Below are 23,269 nucleotides of genomic sequence, written 5' to 3' on the forward strand. Positions count from 1 at the left end.
AGTTAATTTAAAATGAAATTCTGAAGCAAAACTTGGGTGTAGACTGATTGAAAGGAAGTTGTTGTCCAGTGCAACTGTCCCTCCATGAGACTCTGCTGAATCACTGTAAGACTCTTGACTTGAGCTGTTCATGGAAGCTCAGAAGCAGTGATTTAGGACCATCCCTCCATATGCTGTATTTGTATTGCATTACACTGCTCTTTAATTTCCTTCTCTTTATGATTATTAAACCACCCCTATTATTTAATGTGTGTATTGTTTATTATTGAAGGCTATTATGCCTGTTCTGTTTTGTGAACTTTGAGGCTTTGTGAGGCTTTTCTGAAAGAGGTGTTTTTAGATGAACATTTTACAACTGATATAATATCTGAATATGTATATTTCACGGACGAGCCCACCTGGTTACTTTAAGCTTTTATTTGAATTCCTAGTAATCCATGCTTGCTTTCTCATTTAAAAAAAATAAAATGCTGTATTTTTCTATAAGGGCAACTCTCCAGGGTTTTTTAAGTATACTGGGAAACACCAGACATAAAGAAGAAAATTAATGTGCTAGGCCTTTTATTTGCATTCCATGCTTATTGTTGGAAGAGCCAGGTCCTGAGGGAATAGATGTGACTCCTGGATAAAGGTGTGTGTGTGTGTGTGTGTGTGTGTGTGCTCTCTGAGCAGTTCATCAAAGCAGAAGCATTTTCCAATAGCAAGTTTAAGTTTTGTTAGTGTACTGTAAATGTCTTACAGTATATGGGACGTTAGATTATACATGTTTTCTACCCTTGGGGTACCTCAGATTGTCTCAGCAATGTGGTATTGATTCGCTTCGGGAGTTGTGGCTGATGGGGAAAAGTATTTGCAATCAAACATTAGTTTATGCAAGCAGGTGCAGGAGTCATGAGGCAAATAAAATCAGATCCACACCATGCATTTTAAAAGCCTGTTTACTAGGTCTGATCATCCCATATGCCCTCAAGGTACTGATCTTTACAGCAGAAATACTAGTCCTGCTCTTGCTACACAGACACTCTGCGCCTGTAGATTGTAATTTTAACCAAAAATGAATAGAGTTTCATTCACAAAATGTTCTAATGGGATTAGAACCATGTAAACCAAAGATAAAGAATGCAGAATAAAATACCATAAACCACAAAGCACAACAAGGAGCATCTGGAAATTTTGCATCTACTGTATGTCCATGCACACGTCCAAGATCTTAGATCTGAAAATACACTAAATGCAAGGTGATATATGCACATTATCTTTCAGGAATGAAGAGATAAAGCTAGCCATATCTACATGGTATTCACAGAAGATGTTAAAAGATGCACATTTGTACCAATGTAAAGGAGCTGTAGTGTTATTAAATGCTGGCAGGTCTGGTTGCTCTTCCAATCATTCACAGCAATTTGTGTAAAAAAAAAATGCTCTGCAGTTGTCTGCAGTAAATGTTTTTTTGGATAACTTTCATTACATTGAAATCCTACAACCTTAGGTTTAGGAATTGATCTTTATTTTTGAACTCCTGAAGCTAAAGCTACCACATTGTATATTATTTGTATCCATCTCTGCAGTCAAATTGGTATGGAATGGTTATGGAGAATTCTTCTAAATGTTGAAGAGCTCCCCATGCAGGTCCAGAAGTATCTGTCTACAAGGCAAAAAAGAGCGCAGCTCATCACATCCCACAAGTGTTTTATCAGAGGTGTTATGGAAGAAGTGAACTTCATGGCAAAAATTGTTAGTGTGCAGAGCTGGAGTTTAGCAATACATTTCTTGTCCATGATGTTTTACGAAGGTAATGGTGATCGGTTTGAGAATTGTCCCTGTAAGGTATCGCTTTTAGGCTCCCATACGTATTGTCTCCTCCAATCATAAGAGATCATTATATGTGTCCCTCTCTACAATTCAAACCTGTACCTAGCCCATCAAAATCTAACCCTAACCCTACCAATAACATTATGGCTTGCATTGTTTTCTCTCTGTAAAATGCACTGATAATGTTTTTCACCTTCAAAGCGGTTTAAAACGGCTTGTTGGAACCAGCTTGAAACAATTCCAGTGCTTGATCATGCACATGGCTGTGTATTTGTGGCATCACTGTGTATGGGACAGAAAACATCTCGTTTAGAATTTAAGGTTGCTTGATGTGTCTTCTTAATGCACACTCACTGTATTTGTTTACTAACATGCACAAAACGTAATGTATGCTTTATGCCATATGTTTAAAGATTCTTTTTCGGGGTTGTACAATCATTGATTTCATATTGATTTAGCTTTCATTTACAGCTACTGTCGTTCATTAATTGGCACATTCATGACTTATTGTATTTTCAGCAAATCATGTTTATTCTCTTAATGATAGTATATCTATAGCCAGACTTGTGATTGCTCTCTTCTTCTTTGTTCAAAAATGTACTCTACACTTTGCTATATTGTAATCTTATTTTGACTAAATGTCATTAATGATGAGAAAAGGTTAGCGTTATAGTGGGTCATGCCAAAAGAAACTGCTATACTGGCAGTACATATTCAGAAATTCTTCCTCAGTGCTATTGTAGCTCTTAAAGTTTTATAAAACCAAATGCAGCTGTTTGAAAATGTATATGTATGTTTATTGGTTACATCATTTTTTTGTGGATATTACAGTACACAGTATCCTATTGCATTTGTATAATTCAGCAAAAGATAAACTGGTGTTTGTTTTTACAATATTTACATAAAAATTATAAAAGCTTTTTTTCCAGCATTTCAGAATTCACTGGTGCAGTAGAAAGAGACGAATGAAATGAAAGTTCAGTTTTACAAGCTCTTTAAGGACTAGACCTTTTATTTTACTGCTTGAAAAGAGGATTGACTTCACTCCTGTAGTATTTTTAGGATTTTATTGAAGCTTAAGGAGGTTTGTTTTTTTCTGGTTGTACAAATACAACTTGCAATATTACCCACAAATAACTAAAATAAAAACCATATTTTTTTATTTTTAGATAATGTATAAAAATGGAGCCATAAACAAAATATAACTGACATTTTATTGAATTGTTGTTTAACTCTAACATGAATAAAAGGACTTATTGAAACTTTATTTTTAGTCCAAAGTCTAATGAAAAGGCTTTCAGCTGTTACAAGATCAGGAATTGAAATACTTCTTCCAATTCATGGTCAGCAAGCAACAGGCGCAAGGCAGACTACAATCTGGACGAGATGCCAGTCCATCACAAGGCACACACACGCTATTGCCAATTTACCCAGAAGCCAGTTAACCTAACAGTATGTTTTCTGAAGGAAACGCATGTGGGCACTGGGAGAACATACAACCTCCATGCAGAATGCAAGAATTGAACCCTGGGCCCCAGCACTGCGAGGCCCCAATGCTAACCTCTGCTCCACAGTGCTGCCCAAGATCAGTAATATTTTCTTTAACATATGGCATGCCACTGGAGAGCTCTTGTGTTAGAAGCAGTAAAAACATACAATAGCATTAGTCTGGCATAATGACAAGTTTCTGTGCATCTCTTACAGTACATAACAAATTACATCTGATTGTCATGGTTGCTTAACTTTAACGCTTTTATTGGCTTAAGTTCAGATTTTACAGCGTAGTGTTAAAATAATGTACAGTAACTCTGCCTGGTTAATACAGAAGATATCTTTTACCTCTGGGGAAATATTATTTTGAAATCCAATCTAGGCATTGACATAGTCTTGTGGAGGCTATGCTCTTTGTAATGTAAGTCTGTGCTCCCATTACAAAGAAATTACTTGTCAATTAATCATCATAAAATATCATTGTCATTATGTGTGTTTGTAGGCTGGGGCCATTTGATAAGAAATTAGTGGCATTGTTTTAATATCTAAGGAAAAAAGAAAAATACTAGAATGGAAGGTTGAGAGCTACAGTACTTATGGGGAAACATGCAATTATCTTACTATATGCATGAGGAATCTCATTGCTCAAATCACTTTTTCACAAACACCCACTTCCTGGAGAATATCCAAAGAACCATGGAAGTTTTATGTGCTTGCTAAAATGCTTTTTAAAATTAGCTACAGTATATTGATGGTCTTTTGTAGATGCAGTCTAATAAATGACTAATGATTTCTGAAAAACCTCCATATAGCTAAAGAAATACCATGCTGCAGTGACAGATTCACGTACTGTACCTCTGCACATCTGTGTTCATTCTGTAGGAGTTTTACATTTTCCATTGTAAGTAGAAGTTTAATAACCAAGCTGCACTAGAAAGAAATTAAGTGAGGATGTATTAGGTGAGGCATGGGTGAAGTCTAGCAGGGATGACGAAAGATTGATAACTTGTTGAAAAAGAAATAAACAACTTAAACTTAAAAAAACAGGGATTAAATATTCCAGTACATCCTAAACTACACACGCCCTTTTTGTGATCTGTAATATTTTTCATCAACAAAGAGAAGGAGTATGAGAATTTCGGGAATTGAATTCTACATCTTTTTGCAACATCGTCCTTCCTCAGTCAAAATATGAATACATACAGTATTCTGGAATACCATAGGTATATTTTTCCCATTATGGTCATATAGAGGAATAAGTGGTTTCATTTTTTTATACTGTTGCAGTCTGAATTTGAAAGCTCCAGTGTTGTTATCCACTCCTTAGCATAATTGCTCCCCAAGAAAGAGCCCAAAGCTATCTTTTTAATTTGAAATGTCAGAAATCATACTGGAGAAGAATGGACCCCTGTGTAAATTTCAGTATAAATCAAATTACCTTTAGGTCATTAAGGTTAAGGATTGGTATATTCAGAGTGACAGATAGTAAGAGGAGGTTAACTGTGTTTAAATGGCAAGGGCCCGTTATGATTGAGAGGATGTATTGTACAGTTATTATTCTGAGATGTTGTGAACTGCATTTGTTTTTCAGGGTGAAAAGGGAGGCATCGGAGTGCCTGGTCCTGAAGGGACACCTGGAAAAGATGTAAGTTTTTTTTTTAAGCATTTAAAAGCATTCTCCCTGAACAGAAAAACACATTTTTATAGTACTTAATAAGTACGTGTACTGAAATAATGGGTTTATCCTTTCCATCCATTTTCTAACTCTTTTATCCAGTACAGGGTTGCAGGGGAGCTGGAGCCCATCCCATCAAGCAATGGGCAAGGCGGAATACACCCTGGATGGGACACCAGTCCATCACAGGACACACACAGACAAAAATACAGACATGTTCACACACTTTCACCACTGCTGAAACTATAACCACTGCACTGCTGTGCCACCCATTATGGGTTTATAAAATTTAAAATAATTTACCTAAAGTATGTTACATACTGTAGTTTTTACTACACTAAATACGTTTAAAACATTAGAAAGGTTATGTTGCATCAATTATATTGCATAAATTAATTTACTTTGTTCTGATCCCCAGCATCATAAGAGCATATTTTTACTTGTAGAAATATATTTCAAGTAGTTTTAATCATAATTCCTAAGGTATAAAGTTAGTTCTGTCAGATTCTGTCAGTCTTATATTGTAATCTCTAGTACTACGTACTGTACATCAAGTGTGTTTTCATCAGTGTAACATCTACTTTATAGTCTTGTCCTTAGATTCCATCCTTATCAAAATGCTGACTTGATGGAAAATGACAAGAGCATTTCCTTCTGTAACCCTTCAAGCATTTCTAGGCTGGCCTTTGAGACATCTGTGTTACTTGATGAGATCTTGTTCCCCGCATCCTTTAAAAGATGCCACTCAGGATATCTCATCAACATGTCAACAGGTCTGACAGTGGCGACTTAAGAAATGACTGATATCTTGATAGTTTTACATTGATCTTTTTGTTTAGTAAGGATGCCTTCCTTTAGTAAGGAAAAACTAATTCGATCGTCAAGAGAAAAAGTAGTAGCTTCTGACACATTGTGCAGCAGTGAGTCATTGTAGCTTTTGTATTTATTTTTAAAATGGATCTTTGTCAAGCCAGCAAGCTTGCTCTCCTACCGTCTTTACTTAGTGTGCAGAAACTCATCTGCTGCTGAGCATTCTTTGCACTCTGCATGTTGAAGGAGCTGACATTTTTATTTATTTTTAACTGATTTACTCATCAATTTATTTCTGCTGATATTTTTGAAAGGCAGGCTGATAGTGTTTCAGCAAGGTTTTTCTATAAGAACAGGATGTGTATAATTAGCAGTCAGTCAGTTGTGCTATGCCTGCAGAAGCACGCTGCGGTGGCCCAGTTTGCTGACCCTTTGCTGCAGAAAACCAAGATTCCAAATCCCAGTCCCTCCGCCCGTACCCTGATCTGAATGAAGGCTAATGATGAAACATGTCTCCAGACCCTCATGCCACATGTGGGATGACCTTGAGACAGTTTCACAGAGCTGGATTTGAGTGCTGCTGCCGGTCAGCTCAGAGAGAAACCAATGCTGGGGCAGTCCAGATATTCCCAGAAGAGGTCATTAGAGATGACCTGGAGCAAAGCAGAGACCTGAGGCACATAAACAACAATATTCATGAAAATCAGCCTGCAAAACCTTTTACTGCTACCTTCCTTAGTCTGTTTTTTTCCAGCCAGGCTATACATTTCAAGAAAGTGTGTTTATAATGCCTGAACCTGTATACAATAACCAAACACAAAGTGCAGTTTGGATGGAGTCAGATGAAATAAGATTCATATGATCTTCACAGCCCACATTTGGGCTAGTAGACCTTACTGGGGCTTCCTGCTATAAGTATAGATGGGTTAAATTGGAACATAAAGATTATAAGGGCTTAACAATAGGTCTCTGGAATAAGCCACCTAATGCAGACATGAGTAAAAGTGGCTTACAAAATAATGAGTTTTGTAATAAATAAAACAAAGGTGACGTTATATCATTGGGAGATTTCACTTTTTCACACGGAAGCTAAAATTGGCATGACTGAGGTTGAAATGGTTAGCAATTGCTTCTAAACCCTATTTGTAAAGGCACCTATTAGAAAACAACTAATCAAAGCATTTTTCAGTATTTCTACAGCAAAAAGCTCTAAAGAAGAAGTACTGTACATATTTTATAAGATATTAGGGAATCAATGATAGAATATGTAAAATTATAGTAAACATTAAATGTTGCATGCAAATAAAGACATCAATACTATAGCATGTACTATGTAAAAAAAGGAACACCAGCAACATCGGGTAATTATTGTATAATTCCATGTTCATCTGAAAAAAAGATGCAAAACAAGATAGTGCCCAGATAGTGTCAAATAAGGTCCCTCATAAAGGGTTAATTCTCACATGAAAAGCCATAAGAATCTAAGGAAATGTCTGCACATAAATGGAGAACTGGAACCTAACAATATTCTTAAGTGAGAGGCTTGGCTAAATCTGTGTCCAGCCCAGCAAACTGAAAAACATACTGTTTGACCTCCACCTTGTGATGGTATTACAAAAATAGGAAATATCTTGGATATCCTAACAAATAGGAAGCAGTACATCATGTTTAGATGCATAACCCCTAATTGAGCGAATGTAACCTATGGCATACCACAGGAGCATGTTTTAAGCCTAGTGCTTTTCCTGACCTACAGTATATTATCTTTATTCACAAAGGGTGCAACAGTACTAAAACACTTCATGGACCAAAATGAAAAATCATTGACTGGTCAGATAAATTTGAGTTTCCTCGATTGGACACTGATTTAATCAAGCCTCTCACTTAGGAATATTCCAGTGAGTTTGGAAGATTACAATCCTCATATTCCTGGAAGCTGTTTGGAATTTGTATGACATATGTTAATAGCCTTTCACCCAATTGTGTGTAGAGACAAAATTGTGTTTTTCAGGCTATGTAGATACGTGAGCCTTTGAATTCAGGGGAAGAATGTTTCCTGATTGTAGTATGCAAAATTGTCGAGACTGGTGTGACAACTTGATATCTTATGAGCATTGCAGTATATTTAGACACAGCTTGACATTATATTAAGAGCTCATTCATCAGATGCTGGCTGTAGTATTTTATTCACGGTATTTATTTCAAATGTTTCTCTCAAAAGTACAGTAATCCTTCAATACTGTTTACATTGACACGTTTCACCTTTTCAACTTATGGTGCTGAGTAAAATTAGTATAACTGGTTTAATATTTTACATGTTTACTTCATACTGTAATGGTATAATGGTGATGACAATGTTAAAAGTTTGGGTAGAAGATAAAATGTGAAAAAAGGATTACAGAAGCTATCCCTGTAACGGCAGACCGAAAATAACAATTATTTGTTTTACAGAGAGCAAATAAACTTGAGGAAGGGCTATAATTCCATTTTATGCTTTTAACAGGGACTGAAAGGGGATCCTGGACTTCCTGGTTCTAGTGGTCCTAAAGGTGACAAAGTGAGTACAGATATTTTGAAAGATGATCTAGCTCTGTCTATTTGTCTGTCTGATGATGACTCAGTTGGCATCATGGTGTGCTAACAACCACCTGTATCTTAATACCCTTACAACAGTGGAAATGGTGGTTGATTTAAGGACACATTCTCTAAATCATCTCTCCCAGATAATCAGTGATATGGCTATGAGTGTGGTGGAGTCATTTAATTTTGTGGGAATTGTGATCTTTAATACCCTTAAATGGGACATAAATTTAACCAGTATCACAAAGACAGCAGAGCAGACTACTATACTTTTTGTGCCAACTAAATAAATTGTTGCCTCTCAATCAAATTTGATAGTTAACAGAGCCATTTTTGATAGCATGCTGACTGCCTCTATGACTGTTGGGTTTGGCAACGTGTCTGCCTGCTCCAAAGGAAGACTGCAGTGTGTTGTTCACGCTGAGGAGAGGGTCATTGTCTGTCACCTCCCCTCCACTGATGGTCTGTACAATTCCAGAGCAAAGAAACAGTCAGGAAAGATTGCTGATGACCCCTTCCAACCAGGTTACCACCTTTTTCATAAACTTCCCTCAGAAAGACTCTACTGGTCTATTAAAACCAGAATTGCCCCATATTTGAACAGCTTCTTCCCTGGGGCTGTTTGTGTGTTTGTGGTACATGTGGAATGTATCTGCAGCACGGGATACTCTAGAGTAAATTCTTTGTACGTGAAATGTACTTGGTGAATAAAGGTGATTCTGATTCTGCTGATATTAAAATAATGCAGCTGCAAAAGTCTTCAAATTCCCACGGTGAAGAACAGTCTTTAAACTATGGTTCTTTTGTCAGTACAGTAGCTACTGATCCTAAGGAGTTCATTTATTATTTTGTGTTATACTGTTTTAGATTTTAGCAAATCAAAAAAGTCTACTTCAAAAGTCTTTTCTCAGTTCTGCTTTTTGCATGTTATTTATATGTGTATCATGTGTTTCAGGATTTGTAATATCAGTGAGCACATACCAACAAAACCCTGTATACAGTAGCATAGAAGGTCATTCTTCACGTGGCTAACATTTATAAACTCTGTTTACTGTCCATGTGGCCCTCCAGTTGACTTGCAACCACCTTCTAAAACCTTGAGAATTTAGTAACCGGTCTATAGCTCATTCAATCAGAATCCAAACATGGTGTCTTAGTATTGAAGTGATTGCAGCAGTCTTTAAAGCAGTAGGGACCACACCTGTCATAATATTGGCAATAATAGGGCAGATGTCTACCAGGCAAGCTTTCCACAAAGAGGCATAAAAATGGGATAAAATCTATGCAATAAGAGGTTGTTTTACATCAGTTAATTTCAGTATATGTTGATCTAAATAAATTTAATGACATTCAGAAAAATCTGGCACAGTGGAAATATCTATCGAAAAACTTGGGTCAAATAATTATCCTGATTGGGAACAAGGCTGAGGCTTGATTCAGATAAATGTAGCATTACAACATCACTCTTGGACTGAAAGAATTTCAAAAACCTAAAACAAAGATCAGGGTTGGAAGAAAGAACAGAATTATCAGGAACTTTAATGAGTTTGTTAATAATAGATAAAATCTCTTTATGATCTCCTTGACCAGGAGCTAATTTGTATCCTAGATTTAAGAGGCTCTGACAGAAGCTAGTGCAACTCTATAGACATGAGGATAGTTATTATATGTCTAAATATGAACCTCTAAGCCCTTTTTTTCCAGTGCTCCAGATGTCATCCTATCAATTGTAAGAATTTAAGTTCAGGTGTATACTAAAATTGTTGACTAGATGAGCTGTTGAGAATGACCAATCCTGAAGGGAAGAACTGAGAAAACCACTAAAAAATACATTTATAGATTTTAATTCTTGCTATAGAGATAGAGGCATGCAGGTGTCAAATAACACCCTTATGGTCAGAAATTTGTAGCTCAGTTTCATGAATATAATTAATTTCTGACACATTCTGACCAGAAGCACAGACCGGGTCAAGGGACCACAAATGTAAGTAGGAAAATTTACCAATTGAGTAAGGTCAAAGATGTCCAAAATAAGAAATATATATATCAGAAAGCTAATTTACAGTTCAACTGAGTCAACATGAATATTGACGTCACCAAGCATAAAAGCCAAACCACCACTGTGACCAGTAAATTGGGGTTTCCCTATACAGTACTGTATATGCAAAACATGAAGGAACTGAGTTCATTTAATAAATAAACTTGTTAGGTTGTTGCCAGGTCTTAGTTAAGCACAATATATCAATGACGTAATCATTTAATGTTTCAGATTTCCGATTAAAAGTGCAGGTGTTAAAAAGTGCGGATCTAGTATCACAATAATTAACTGGCACGAGAGGATTCCTCAAACAAAATAGCAGCTACAGGTACAGATGACAGCACCCTGGCATTTATTCCATGATGTTGAATTAACTTGCTGTTTATATTGTTCCTCCAATTTGACCAGGCGGTCAGAATAAAGCCAGATGCCCGAGTGTTGTCAGTCAGTATAGGCATCTGAACAGCTCTGTGCAAGTACTTGGGTCGTAAAACAATACCAAGAGCCCAGTGCAAAGGTAGGGCATGGGGATGGATATACTGTAGGCACACAAGGCAAATCGGAGAAGATCAAACAAGGTGTACCTCAGGACAGCTGTGGTAAATTTAGTCGTTATTTCAAGTTGTCAATCACTTTGGCAGCCAAATGCACACAATGTACAGTACTTTCAAACTGAAACTGGAAATGTCACCAAAATGTAAACTTTAAAAGTCCCTCTTTAATAAACATACAGTATAAAGAAAACTTAAATACAGTATATTTTACTTGTGCTTCATAGAGTATGTTAAAAAATAATTTAATTGACCTGTAAAAATGTAATTAATATTTTCTTGCTTTTTGTTCTAGGGAGAAGCTGGTCCTCCAGGTCCTCCTGGCTTGGCTGTAAGTACATACAGTATATTTTACTTTCACAGTTCCAGCCTGTCCCAGTGATATGGAAAATAACATTTAGATTGGTATAATGTTGAGAACCACAGCACTACAAGAACAGCTGCCACTGAGAGAAGTGATCAGAAATTATTGATATCAGTTCGAGATATAGAATTCATGAGAACACATTGTTTGAATGGTAAATATTAAACTACTGGAGGGTACTCGCCTAATCCCAGAAGTATAATAATTAATGTTGTGCTGTGGTGCAGAGTTTCTGCTTTACAACATAAAGAGCTTTTCATACGATATAAATGTTCCTACTGAACTGTGTGGAGCGTGATGTGTGGAAGACAAGCCCGGAATGACATCACTCAAGGCAGCAAAGCCTTGGTGATCTGGCACACTTGGCTGCTCTTCTAACATCCTGTGCCTGGAGCCTGTCGGAGGAGGGGCAGGCGAGAGTCCATGTGCTCGTCTGCTTGTGGCCCAGTGTGAAATGTGCTGTCATTTGATAGCCTGTTTCTGGTTCCTCTGACAGTGTCCCTCCTTCTCTTTCTTCCTTCAGACTGATCCCTTTTGGGAGACACAAAATACTTGCCCAGATGGCACTGAGTGTTTATGTAGAAGCCAGGGGTTAAGACCGTTGCAAGCAAAAGTACATTGCAACTGCTTACTACACAGATAGTTGGGATACCATTTTTTTAAGTCTTGTTAAGTGAGGCTACACAGAGAGGGAGCACAGGCCTGGCCATAACACAGGACCCACAAGCTAACACATTTCAGGCTGTATTGCAAGGGCTTAAATCAAGATTTGATGCCGAAAACGTTCACCTCCGTTTTAATGATGTGTATTCCAGCTGTTCAAATCACAAACAACATTTATTCAGTCCCTCTTGCTCTGTATACAATTTTGGTACTAAAGAGATAACTGTTGTTCGTTGCTCTAAATACACAGGAGTTATTGGCTGAATTGAAGGAGTGTGATATTATGAATAATATTTTACTTTCTAGCCTTTTTTTTCCTGTGTTGATGGGTGTGATTCTGAACTCTGAATGAGTAGTTAAGCATATTAACTTGAATTTATTATATATTTTCCCCTTTTCTTTCAAACCCATTCTGTTGTTTTTCAAATTGACACTAAGAAAATCTAGTTGTATTAGTTAAGACTAGGGGTGCAAAATGAATAACATTTACAATAAATCTCTTTTGATTAACTAAAGCAAAAGTAAACTTTTCTGAAGCCGATTGGGCAATTATATGAATTTATAAGGAATTTGGTTGCACTGCATTTCTTAATTGAGAAAGAACAGTCAGTTTTTACCATATTGCAACATATATGCAACATAAGATGCAGAATGTGTCTTATTTGCTGAAGCCAGACTTCCCTCACAGAATTATTTTTCAGCCTGTCACAGAAGATGAGCTGTGCATTGTTTGTAATAAAGTAAAAGATTTATCCCCTCTGTTTTTCAATTCTTCGCTGTTTTAAAGAACAAGATCCATCATTTACATATTGGGCACATGTTATGAACAGTTATTTTTGTGCTGTTTCCTAGAAAAGTCAGCCATATTTGTGAGGATGCAGTTTGAAATAAGATACTGTGCAATTGGTTGCTGTCTGAAACATGATATTGTTTATTTGGGATGTACAGCTACAGTACTGGAACATTAACATTGTGTATTTACCGCAACTGCCTCATGGCAAATGTCTCTGTCTACAACATGATTGGTAATGTGAACTTTGACACTCCAGATACTTAACCTTAGCCATGCTGCCAGAAAGTGAGTTCTGCTAAAACTGATGTCAACCTACATGTCTTTATAATTAAAACTTCTGTTCACCTGCTCAGAACAAGATCCCAGGCATGATTGTAAGTTACAATTTTGAAGTGTCTGAAATGATATTAACACATTTTTTTGTTTTAGAATCAGATTAAAGGACAAAAGGGAGAGCAGGTGAGTAATGTAGCCTCAATAATTCGTGAGAAAGTGGGTTGAGTCCTTTGTAATACATTTAATTTAACACAAAGGCAAATATTTTACACTTCAATGAAGCAATTAACTGAATATAAAACAATGCATGCCTTCAGGACCAAAATCAAAATACAGATTTCATTAGCATACATACACTAAGGCTTTGTCCACTGTACAGTATATATTGATTTATACTGTTCATTTGAAACATAGTGCAGAATAAAAATATAAGTAGGTTACTTAAGCTATCCATTCTCTGTGTGTTTTATTTTTCACGAAAATCTGTTTTCCATTTAATAGGGCTCACTTGGTCCTGCTGGAGAAAAGGTAATTACTTTTTATTTCTAATTTTATTGCTCTGAAGTCAATTTATTCATTTCCCGTCACAATCATGTTAGAAAATCAGAGACCGAAGTGAACATCTGTCATTGGCACCTGCCTTTGAAGCAACAAGCTATAAACTCTTCTTTCAAGCATAAAATTATAGCCATTGAACCTGATCTGTTATTCTTCATAATATTTTTATTTCCAGGGACCAGCAGGGCCTGCAGGTCAACCAGGGGCTCCAGGCAAAGAAGGGCAAAGGGTGAGAAAACTTTTGTGAACATTTGGTTATTGAGAAACCCCCCGTTACTGAGGTATGAGTGACCTGAACATCAGGGGACAGTGGTCTGCAGAAGCAAGCTAACAGCTGAGAAAAAGTGAAGAGTGTTGATGTGGATGGGGCGTGAGGGGTGGGATCAGCTGAAGCTGATGCATTGCCAAGGTCACTCCTGCACTGTGACCAGCAGCACATGCTCCAGGCGTGAGGGGGGGTTCAGCTTATCAAACAGAAAGCCAAACAATTCCTGATACAGTCTTGAAAGAATAGTCCAGGATAGTTTGCATTTTACTCCAACTGAACTCTTGAGAAAACAGTCAGGTTGTATGATGTTTTTGAAAACTGCGGGGGGTGGCAGCACATGAGACATTTCTAACTTGTTGAAAAAACAGCCGTAACCATGAGAGGTAAGAGCCTGTGAATATGCACTGGTACAGAAGGTAGCTGAGTTGTTCTGTATGTTGAGCAATGCTTACATGTGGAGTTCTCCAGACTCTTTTAGAGACTTGGTTGCACCTGTTGCATCTGACAACCCTTTCAGTTCCCGTTAATTTACAGCCCATACTTTAGGTTGCACAGCAGTTAACTTTATTTTTTGCCATATAAATACTGTAATTGTTAACTGTCCCAACTGAAATACACCCGGCCACCTCTTACAGATGTGATTTTGCAATATGATATGTGCCATGTTTAATTTTTAACAACCAACAGGGGTCCTCTTCACCTACATTGGTAACTAGAACTGAAAGACTTGCAGTATCTATTCCATTAGGTGGACATAGGAGGTCTGGTATTGTTCAGTGGGCTTCTGCTATACAGTATGTAAAGAGCTTTTAGATCCCTTGGTATGAAAAGCACCATACAGTGTAGATGAAGCAATGTTTATGCTTCCAAGACATGAAATCTTCCATCGTTCCCTTGGTTCTTGCGGACCTAACAGCATTTCCTGATAGAGTGCTTGCAGTCTGCCAAACACTCCCTGTGAGGTTCTGAGGTTGAACACATACTGTACATAGTCATACTGTATGTGAACATGAGCATATTTATGGCTCTTATTAGGTACTTTACAGAGTACTTCTCTCCCATCACACAGCTTACTGAGAAAATGTGAAATGTAGCCTGCTGCTACTGCTGTACAGTCATCATGGGAATCATGGGAATTACAACATGAGGGGCTGTTGCCACGAATTTAGACAGGACAGAATATTACTTACCATGGTTATCTAACGTCATCTCTTAAAAAGGTATACCTGTTGTATTTACAGTATACTATTATATACAGTGATAAAAATCTAAAGAGGCAGACTTGGCAACAGTGTTTAATGAAAAGAGAAAGCATACTCCATGCACAAAAATAAACAGCATGAAACTAGTAAACTAGATGACACTATTTTCTACAGATTTTGCCAAAAAGTACATTATTATTCAGCTGATCTTGCATGAAAGGAACAGGAGAATAAGAGATCAAGAAAGGTGAAGATAAAACATAACTCTTCAAGAAAGCAAATTGCCCAGCCCAATTCACAACAATATTTCCTTAATTGGTTATGGCTAAGATGTTTTAATTTAAAGGACAGTTATTATCTTCTAATGATTTCCTGAGCTGGCATAAAAGCAGCTAGAGCCCTCTGGGAATGCAAAATGTGACATGGACTTTGAGTTCATTAACACACATAAGGATCAGATGCACAAATGTTTATCTTGGTAAGAGACCAGAAAGGCATAAGAAATTGATTAGTTGTAGGGGTATTTTCTCAAACTTTTGTTGAAGATTATACACCCCTGCATACTATTAATAGCCAATCTTTGATGGCTGGACTACTTCCTAATGACTGCAAATGCGCTAAAGTTTCTGCTATTTTTAAAGTTTGTGATCACATGCAGACTTCTAACTTGTTGACCAACCTGTGTTACTGTGGTGGTGAAAACTATTTCTGGAAATGGTTCTGTATCTATAGACTTTGCTGCTTGCTGAACACCAGGGGCAGGAAATTACCATCAATGTTTCTTACCAAATTATCACCTCACACTCAAGATTAAGCTGAACCGCCTTCAATTAAACACTTCTTTCTTATATTACTGAGATGGTGCATTTACAAAGACTATCTCTGGCTTTGAAAAAACTAGAAATACAGAGCTGAGGTCAGTGTCCACACTGCCTTTGCTCCAGTTAACAGCTTCACTGTTCGTGATGCCCAGGACATAGTCAGAGTGAGAAAGTCTTTAAAAAAATATTTTTTTGATTTTTCATTTTGATTGCATTAGAATGTTTTGTTGGAGCAATGAATCTGGATCTATTAGTGTCAAGGATTCCAAATTGTGTCTGCATGCAATACAGTAAATACCATTTGTTTAAGCAGCTTTACTGTAAAATTCAAACAGTTCAGTTGAGGAAAAAACATTCGTATCATCAGATATTGAATGAATGTGGAGTTCTATGAACAGTAAAACCAGTGGTTGCTTTCTCCCATTACTGTTGAAAACAGGCGTAGAATCAAGTTAAGGTCAATTATAAGGTATATAGTGACTACTTGAGCAATAATATTTATATCAAACAGGAAAACAAAAAGGAAATGAGAGGATGTTTATTCTGTTTCAAATCACTGTTCTTCACAATATTTATTAACCAGTGCAAAAATTGACTATATCACCGGTTTAAGTTTTTCTACACTTTTCCTTGGTAGAGAGACTGTTGTGTAGAACCAGTCAGAAAATACATTTAATATCCCTTTAACCCCAAAAGCCTTTTCATTTTTATGTAGGGGCTGCAAATGTATATACCATAAGCATAACAATGTCTAAGTATTGAATTATCATTTGGGAAGTTGCAGTGCAATTTAGTGTGCTGCTTAAACATACCACATGTACGGTATGTACTGTATGTATGTTTTGGACCTTTCTGTTTTAAATTATCCCAGTTCTGTCAGATTCCATGTTACACTTTAAATGATGAAACATGAACCAGAGGACATAATTGGAAACTACATGGAAGTGTATTTGAAATGGAGATCATTACACAAAGATTTGTGGGAGTCTGGAACTATCTGTCCAAACATGTTGTTGAAGCTGATACCCTAGCTTCTGTCAAGAAAGCTTGGATCAATTAGTTACTATAGATCAGATAGGCAAGAATGTCCCCACTTAATTTGCAATCTTTATCTTATTAGCATCTTCAATTGTTTTTCTTTTTAATTACAAGTAGCTCTGCCTCCCTTCTCTACTTGTATTTCCTTCTTCTTTGAACTTTGAGAGTGACAGAGAAACAGAAGCGCTGTTGCATCTATGCCAATACTGTAGTTCCGTGCATGCATATTAGTGCTTTTTTACTGCAGCCCTGATATTCTAATACTCTATTTTAATATCTAGTTCTTTAATAGTTTATAGCAGGGATTAAATTTCTAATGGCATACAAATTTGTTTACTTTGAATCTTGGAACCATTCTGGCCTAATCTTCATCTATAAATGATTATTTTCAGTTTTAATAATTGTTAATAATTAAATAGTGTCTTTTGATGCACTTCCTGGAAGCAAAGTGTATATTTATTCTTAGCATTTAAAATGCCTTTAATCTGGGAGAGTATGAAAGAGCCACTGAGGGAGGGACTGTGCTGTCTTCTGTTGCAATTCTGACCCCTATGCTATTACAAGATTCTTGTTTTTCGATTCATGTATTCATAACTTCTCGGGCTAAGAAAAAAAAGTAGCACAGTAGATACAGTCTCTTAAACAGCATGTTAATATTCAACAAATGAACATTGAAACTCAAGAAGAGGCTGTAGTTCTCCTACAAACGGCGGATTCCTGATTTATTGCATTTTTTCTTAAAACATATGCAAGCTCTCTGTCAAGAGAATTTCAATTTATTATGGTTGTGAGAATTGCCTGAATTCATCAGTTAAAAATGTATTTATATGCTGGGAATAAGGAATTGGAAAATCAGAGAACTTAGTTCATAACTTGTTATGCCACGGATAATTGCTGCGTGGACCTGTGTGATGAGAATGGTTGTGAAAATAAGAGGATTTTCTTCATTGAAGAGAGTGTAATAACATGCAAATGTGTTTAAAAATGTCACTTTTAATTGCTAAGCAGTACAGCTGTTGAAAATGGAAAAAGCTCTGCCTTTGGTCCATGACAGATGAAAGCAGAGTGATATCTTTATTTTCACAAAGGGGATGAGAGCTCAGTGCCCTGTGTTACTGGTGGAGTAACTGTCAAGCATAGCTGAGCTGTTTGAATAATACAAATCTTGCAATGCAAACTGGAGCTAAGTAGAATGCAACAGACCTATAGAAATCATTTAACTTTTGGGAAAAAATTGATGAAACCCCTGAAATTAAGTGTCTGTGTAAACCAACCACATTTCTCTGCTAATTTTTTCACATGTTAAGGAGACTGTCCCAGCTGTTTAGAAAGATGTCAGTCAGTAAAGAGTTTACAGCCCTGTAATTTAAGAAGGCCTAACAGGCATGTCCATTTAAACCCATTAATAACTGGGCATGAACTATTAACTATGTTGTAGCAGTACCCGTGATAACACCCCAGTGCACAACTGCTTAGCACATACAGGGTGCATACACAGACTGGTTTTAATTCTGGTTTGGGTTCCACCTTAACTATTAGTAATTTAATCATAACAAGGTCTTTGTAGGACTGTGCTGACCAAGACTAGACTTAGTAATTCTCTGTTTTAATGCACATTTTCACACTTTTCATATAAAAAATGTTTCGTGAACATGAATCCATATCTCAGTCCAGTTTCATGCTGTGTAAACACTTAGAAACCTTGGGGCAATAAAATGAATGTGTTCCATGAAAGATGGCCTTTCAATAAGACAGAAAAAACAATACGTCCCTGACTGATATCCAGACCATCACATATACCATACAGTGGCCTAGGTAATTTTTCCAGATAATGTTCTCTAGTCTAGTTCCAAATATGTTTTTGTCTGAAGGGTAAAAATGTAACCATATACAGTAGTGCTGAGGTCACCTGGTGTGTACAGTTGTCTGCTTCCCTTTACAAATGGAATGCTGGGTCTGTGACAGAAGTCAGAAAGCCACAGCATGCAATGTGTCCATGTGCTGTTGTATCAACAGGTGGACGAAGCTACACAAAAGGTGCATATACAATATATTACAAAAACTGATATGTTATGAATTGTGTTCCCCTTCAGAATAACTCCACTTTTCCTTTTACTGTATGTGAATTCTGTTTTCATGAAATATGTTTCCTCACAATGTTTGGTGGAGATGTGAAGACGTTAATTCATCAGAAATATTTGTTATTTTGTATCCCTTTTTAACACATGTACACATATATGTACAGCATGTCTGGGAAAACAGTATTTTCCTTTTTTTAAGAAAAAGTCTTTTAAGTCATTATTGTAAGATGTAACCTAATAATGTTGTTATTTATTTTATTTGTGGCTAGTATGTACATTACTAAAGCACTGTGATGTGGGGCTCTTTAATAAATAATAAAATAAATAATATTTTATTATTATAATAATAAAAAATATTTATTTTTACAATGTTTTGGACTCACTCACTGTAGTGCACTTTTTCTAGGGCATAGAGTATACAAAGTATACAATGCACATAATAGGTAGTTAAAGTCCTTGACATTTGCAGCTCTCTGGTGTAGATTTTATGACATTCAAAATGGAAAGTCATAAAGTAGAAACAGTAACCAGGCATTTGTGTTGCTGACACTCACAATAATTATGACTTGAGGCTTGTCTGATGCTGCTCTATATATTCTGTTTAAAATTAACTGTTTTGGAAGATTCCAGCATCCAGTTTAGACAGGAAATGTAAATAGACTAGAAGAAAGAAATATATGCACAGTAAAAGTTATATGGGTTTAATAATGCATAGCCAAGCGATACAGAGTGAAACATTTACAAGGCTATGTGTCTCACAGCTGAGCTTTTACTACTAGATTTACACCCTCTTGATTTATGTATGACAAGGTTGCATCAAAGTTGTGTGACACAAGAAGTAATGCTTACTATCATGTTTAATTCATTTATCTTTATTGTTGAGAGTCTGGCAGTGAATTTGTGAGATCTTAATTCTGTAGGTTTTCTGTCATTCAGAGTAAGGGTACATTAAATGCTTAGTATATTACCACACATGGGCTGTGTTAATGGGTTGTTTGGGATGCAGAAGAGCAGGACCTTTTAGAGAACTTGGGTGTTTAATTACACATTGTTCATAAACTGGATATACAACAGGGACAGGGGGATTAGGAGAAATAATCTGCTGAGTGACACAGGGGGCATACTGCTCAGGAGCTGAAAGCAAGCTATTTATGTTGCTGCATCATGAGGCATGATTGTCCTGAATAATCGACTTCTAGGCATTTGCACATTCCTCAGGATCTTGCTCCCTCCAGAATGATGGCTTGATGTGCAATGAAGGAAAATTCCTGGGTGCAAGAGCTGTAGACTCTCAGCATCACAGTCTTTACTCACTTCAACAACCCATTGCCTTCAATAACCCAGAGATCAGAGACTCTAGCAAAAGTCTCACAATCCTAGTTCTGGCTGAACAAACATGGTTTAATGTTTAGGAAGGGATCTGGGCTCTTGTGAGCCTTTGATATATTTTTGTAATTTTTAAACTGTCTTCAGTAGATGCAATGAAAAAATACTTGGTATACAAATATCTAAGCTATTGTTGGATTAGCTCTGTCATCTCAGTGGGATGCGTGATGTGTGTGGCTTACAGAGTAATGACATTTGGGTAATATGCTGTAATTCCATTAATGCACAGTATACATTCTTTGTGCACCGGTAGTCTATTAAATAATGGTAAACAAATAACCTTGTTGAACTCCATGGCTTTTGACAGATTTGTAAAAGCAAAGGTTATTTCTAAACCAAAAATATATTTTTTGGTAGATAAGCTGAACTTTACCTGAAATGTGTGAAGTTATAAGTAGCTGTAAATGTTTCTCATGTACGCAATAAAAAGCAAGTCTTGTTTCATGAACCAAAATTGAAAAAAATATCTGATTTTACTCATTTAAAGTTTTTGAGCTCTTCTTAACCAGTCTGTCCAACTGCTGGCTATATCACACCTTTCTAACTAAAGATATTTCCCCCTCTAGTGGTAAAGGTGAAAGATATAAGAAACAGATATTTGGGCTGAAGTTACAGTAGGAGAGATCATGCTCATGGAGCTCTGGTATACGCAGGTTAAACAGTTTCTTAAGTCACCTGATGCTTGCTGCCTCTGTTTTTTTTCATTTATTTTCAGATATGTAAAGCTAAAGTGATACTACACTAAACTAAAAATCTTCTAAGCTGTTGTAGGAATATTGCCAAGCAGCTGTCAGTTTTGCAGCTCCCTTTTTGGCCTGACTGCTGCTCTTAACTCCCAGTAAACAACTGGAACAAATCGGATTTTATTACAACCCTCAGAATATGACGGGTCTCACAGAGCTTTAAATCTTGGCATTTTAAAACAAACACATGGATACCGCAACAGCCACTGTAAGGATATGGGTCTGGGCTAAGTCAGCCAATACTAATAGAAGTATTCACATATAATATAGATTATTGTCCTATAGGAAGTGTTCTGTACTTCTACGAGTAGCAGTGAGACTGAGAGAAGGATTTCAAGACATTTAAGAGTTAACGCTGTTTTTAAAGCTTCTACAGAGCTGGACCTTCACTGTTAATGCACCCAATGTATTGGAAAGATTTTTGCTACAATGCCTAAAATTATACTTCTTATGTATTAAAAAGCTTTTTGTGCAGTGGAACATGAAGTAAAGTTCTGCAGTACTTGAGGATTTGTACTGAGACTGCTGCAGATCTAGAGCTCTGTCACGTTGCCAGTCTTTTGTTTTTCGAAGATCATCAAACAATAGGATCAACATTTGCACTCGCTATGAACAACAGTACACTTCCACAATGCAAAGTGTTGAAGTGAGTTTTTGTGTCATATGACAAAATCCTGAATGCTCTTAAAACCTTATTGTTATGGTGGTTTAGTTCCTTAAGAGCTTTATCTTATTCTATGGATTTCATTTTCAAAATTGAACATAACAAAAAAATTGAATAGATTCTTTTTTAGATTCTTTCCAAGACGAAAATAATGTAGTTAAAAACTAAAACTGTATTACAAAGAAGTCTTACAAAACATCAGCACATTTTTTAGATCATTTGCACTTTACAAAGGAGTTGGCAAACTACAAGAAACATAAAATAATTGGTAGTGAAGGTTAGATGACAGGTTAAAATTAATCTTAATTAAGGAATTAATTATTGCTGTTTGTCTGGAGCAAGCAGACAGTTCCGGTAATTGTGGGTGTCTGGAAATAATGAGAATCTGACAAATTCAGCTTGGAAGGTCAGGCAGTGTGTCCTAGTCTACCACTCCTGACCAACAACTGAAGGATGACAAAGACATCTGTTTATAACTGTTGAGTTCACTTCATTTTCTATTCATCCAACTGTTATCAAAAAGCCGCTAATGGCAAGGGTCCATATGGTGGAAGTATACCCTGAATGGTATGCTTGTCCATTGCAGAGCATGTACACACACAATACTATTACAGAGCACACACAAGCACAAAAACACAGGAACAATCTATAGACAGCTACACAGACAAACACCACAAAGAGGTTCCCCAGTCTACAACAGGACCCAGGCCCAATATTGTGTTCATATGCAGTAGATATGATTATAAAATCATAAAAACCTGATGGCAGAACTAAATTGTGTTTTTATTGTGATGTTTCATGTTAGCTTGAAACAGTTTTAATTTCTGCCAAAAAGATGTGCACATTTTGATATGCTATATAATTTCATTAAAACTGTGTTTTGGCTTGGCTGTTTTTCTTTTTCATTCAAAAGTTGCTAGTGAAGCAGTTTAAAAGGTACTTTGTATGGAAAGATATTACAGTTTATTATGGTAATATGTGTTGATATGTGAGGGTTAACTGTAACACTGTCTTCCAAACTGCAATGAAATTACAAAAGCAAGACTCCCACATCCAAGTCTCAGAAAGCAAAAAGACTGAGGTACTTTAAAAGTGAAACATGAACAACTGTAAAAAAGTCAGATTTTGCTAACCTATTTCAGTCAAAGCTTTATGTGAAATGCAAGTACTGTATGTCAATAACTGACACCAATTCTCTGAACTTGCTTATTCATAATAAAGAAAAAATATGCTTTTTTCTGTTTATGTGAAATTATTTAATCTTCCCAACATGTTCATTATGTTATTGTTCTTTGAGTGTTTTTTTCAGTAGAGTAGCTTTTGAAGCAAGTTTTATTTTATTTTCAGTAAAGTAAAGAACAGAGGGGCCCTGTTTCAAAGGAGCTGCTCAAATGGCCAGGCTATAGAATGCTTGAATTTAATAAGACTGTTGAGCATACCTGTTAATGGAAGTCT

At 36.5% G+C, this 23,269-nt stretch overlaps 1 protein-coding gene across 4 annotated transcripts in view; it reads left to right on the plus strand.

Annotated features, from left to right (window-relative positions):
- Nucleotides 1-23,269, plus strand: part of col19a1 (collagen, type XIX, alpha 1) — a 112,753-nt gene that overhangs the window by 27,171 nt on the left and 62,313 nt on the right. For 3 of the 4 annotated variants that reach the window (XM_088610762.1, XM_088610759.1, XM_088610760.1), the window contains exons 12-17: nt 4,895-4,948; nt 8,292-8,345; nt 11,253-11,288; nt 13,207-13,236; nt 13,555-13,581; nt 13,787-13,840. In XM_088610762.1, the coding sequence (XP_088466888.1) occupies nt 4,895-4,948; nt 8,292-8,345; nt 11,253-11,288; nt 13,207-13,236; nt 13,555-13,581; nt 13,787-13,840 (255 nt within the window). The remainder of the gene's footprint in view (nt 1-4,894; nt 4,949-8,291; nt 8,346-11,252; nt 11,289-13,206; nt 13,237-13,554; nt 13,582-13,786; nt 13,841-23,269) is intronic. The other variant, XM_088610761.1, reaches the window with a different exon arrangement.

The sequence above is a fragment of the Lepisosteus platostomus genome, chromosome 17 (genome assembly GCF_059453375.1).
Source record: "Lepisosteus platostomus isolate fLepPlt1 chromosome 17, fLepPlt1.hap1, whole genome shotgun sequence".
Taxonomy (NCBI): Eukaryota; Metazoa; Chordata; class Actinopteri; order Semionotiformes; family Lepisosteidae; genus Lepisosteus; species Lepisosteus platostomus.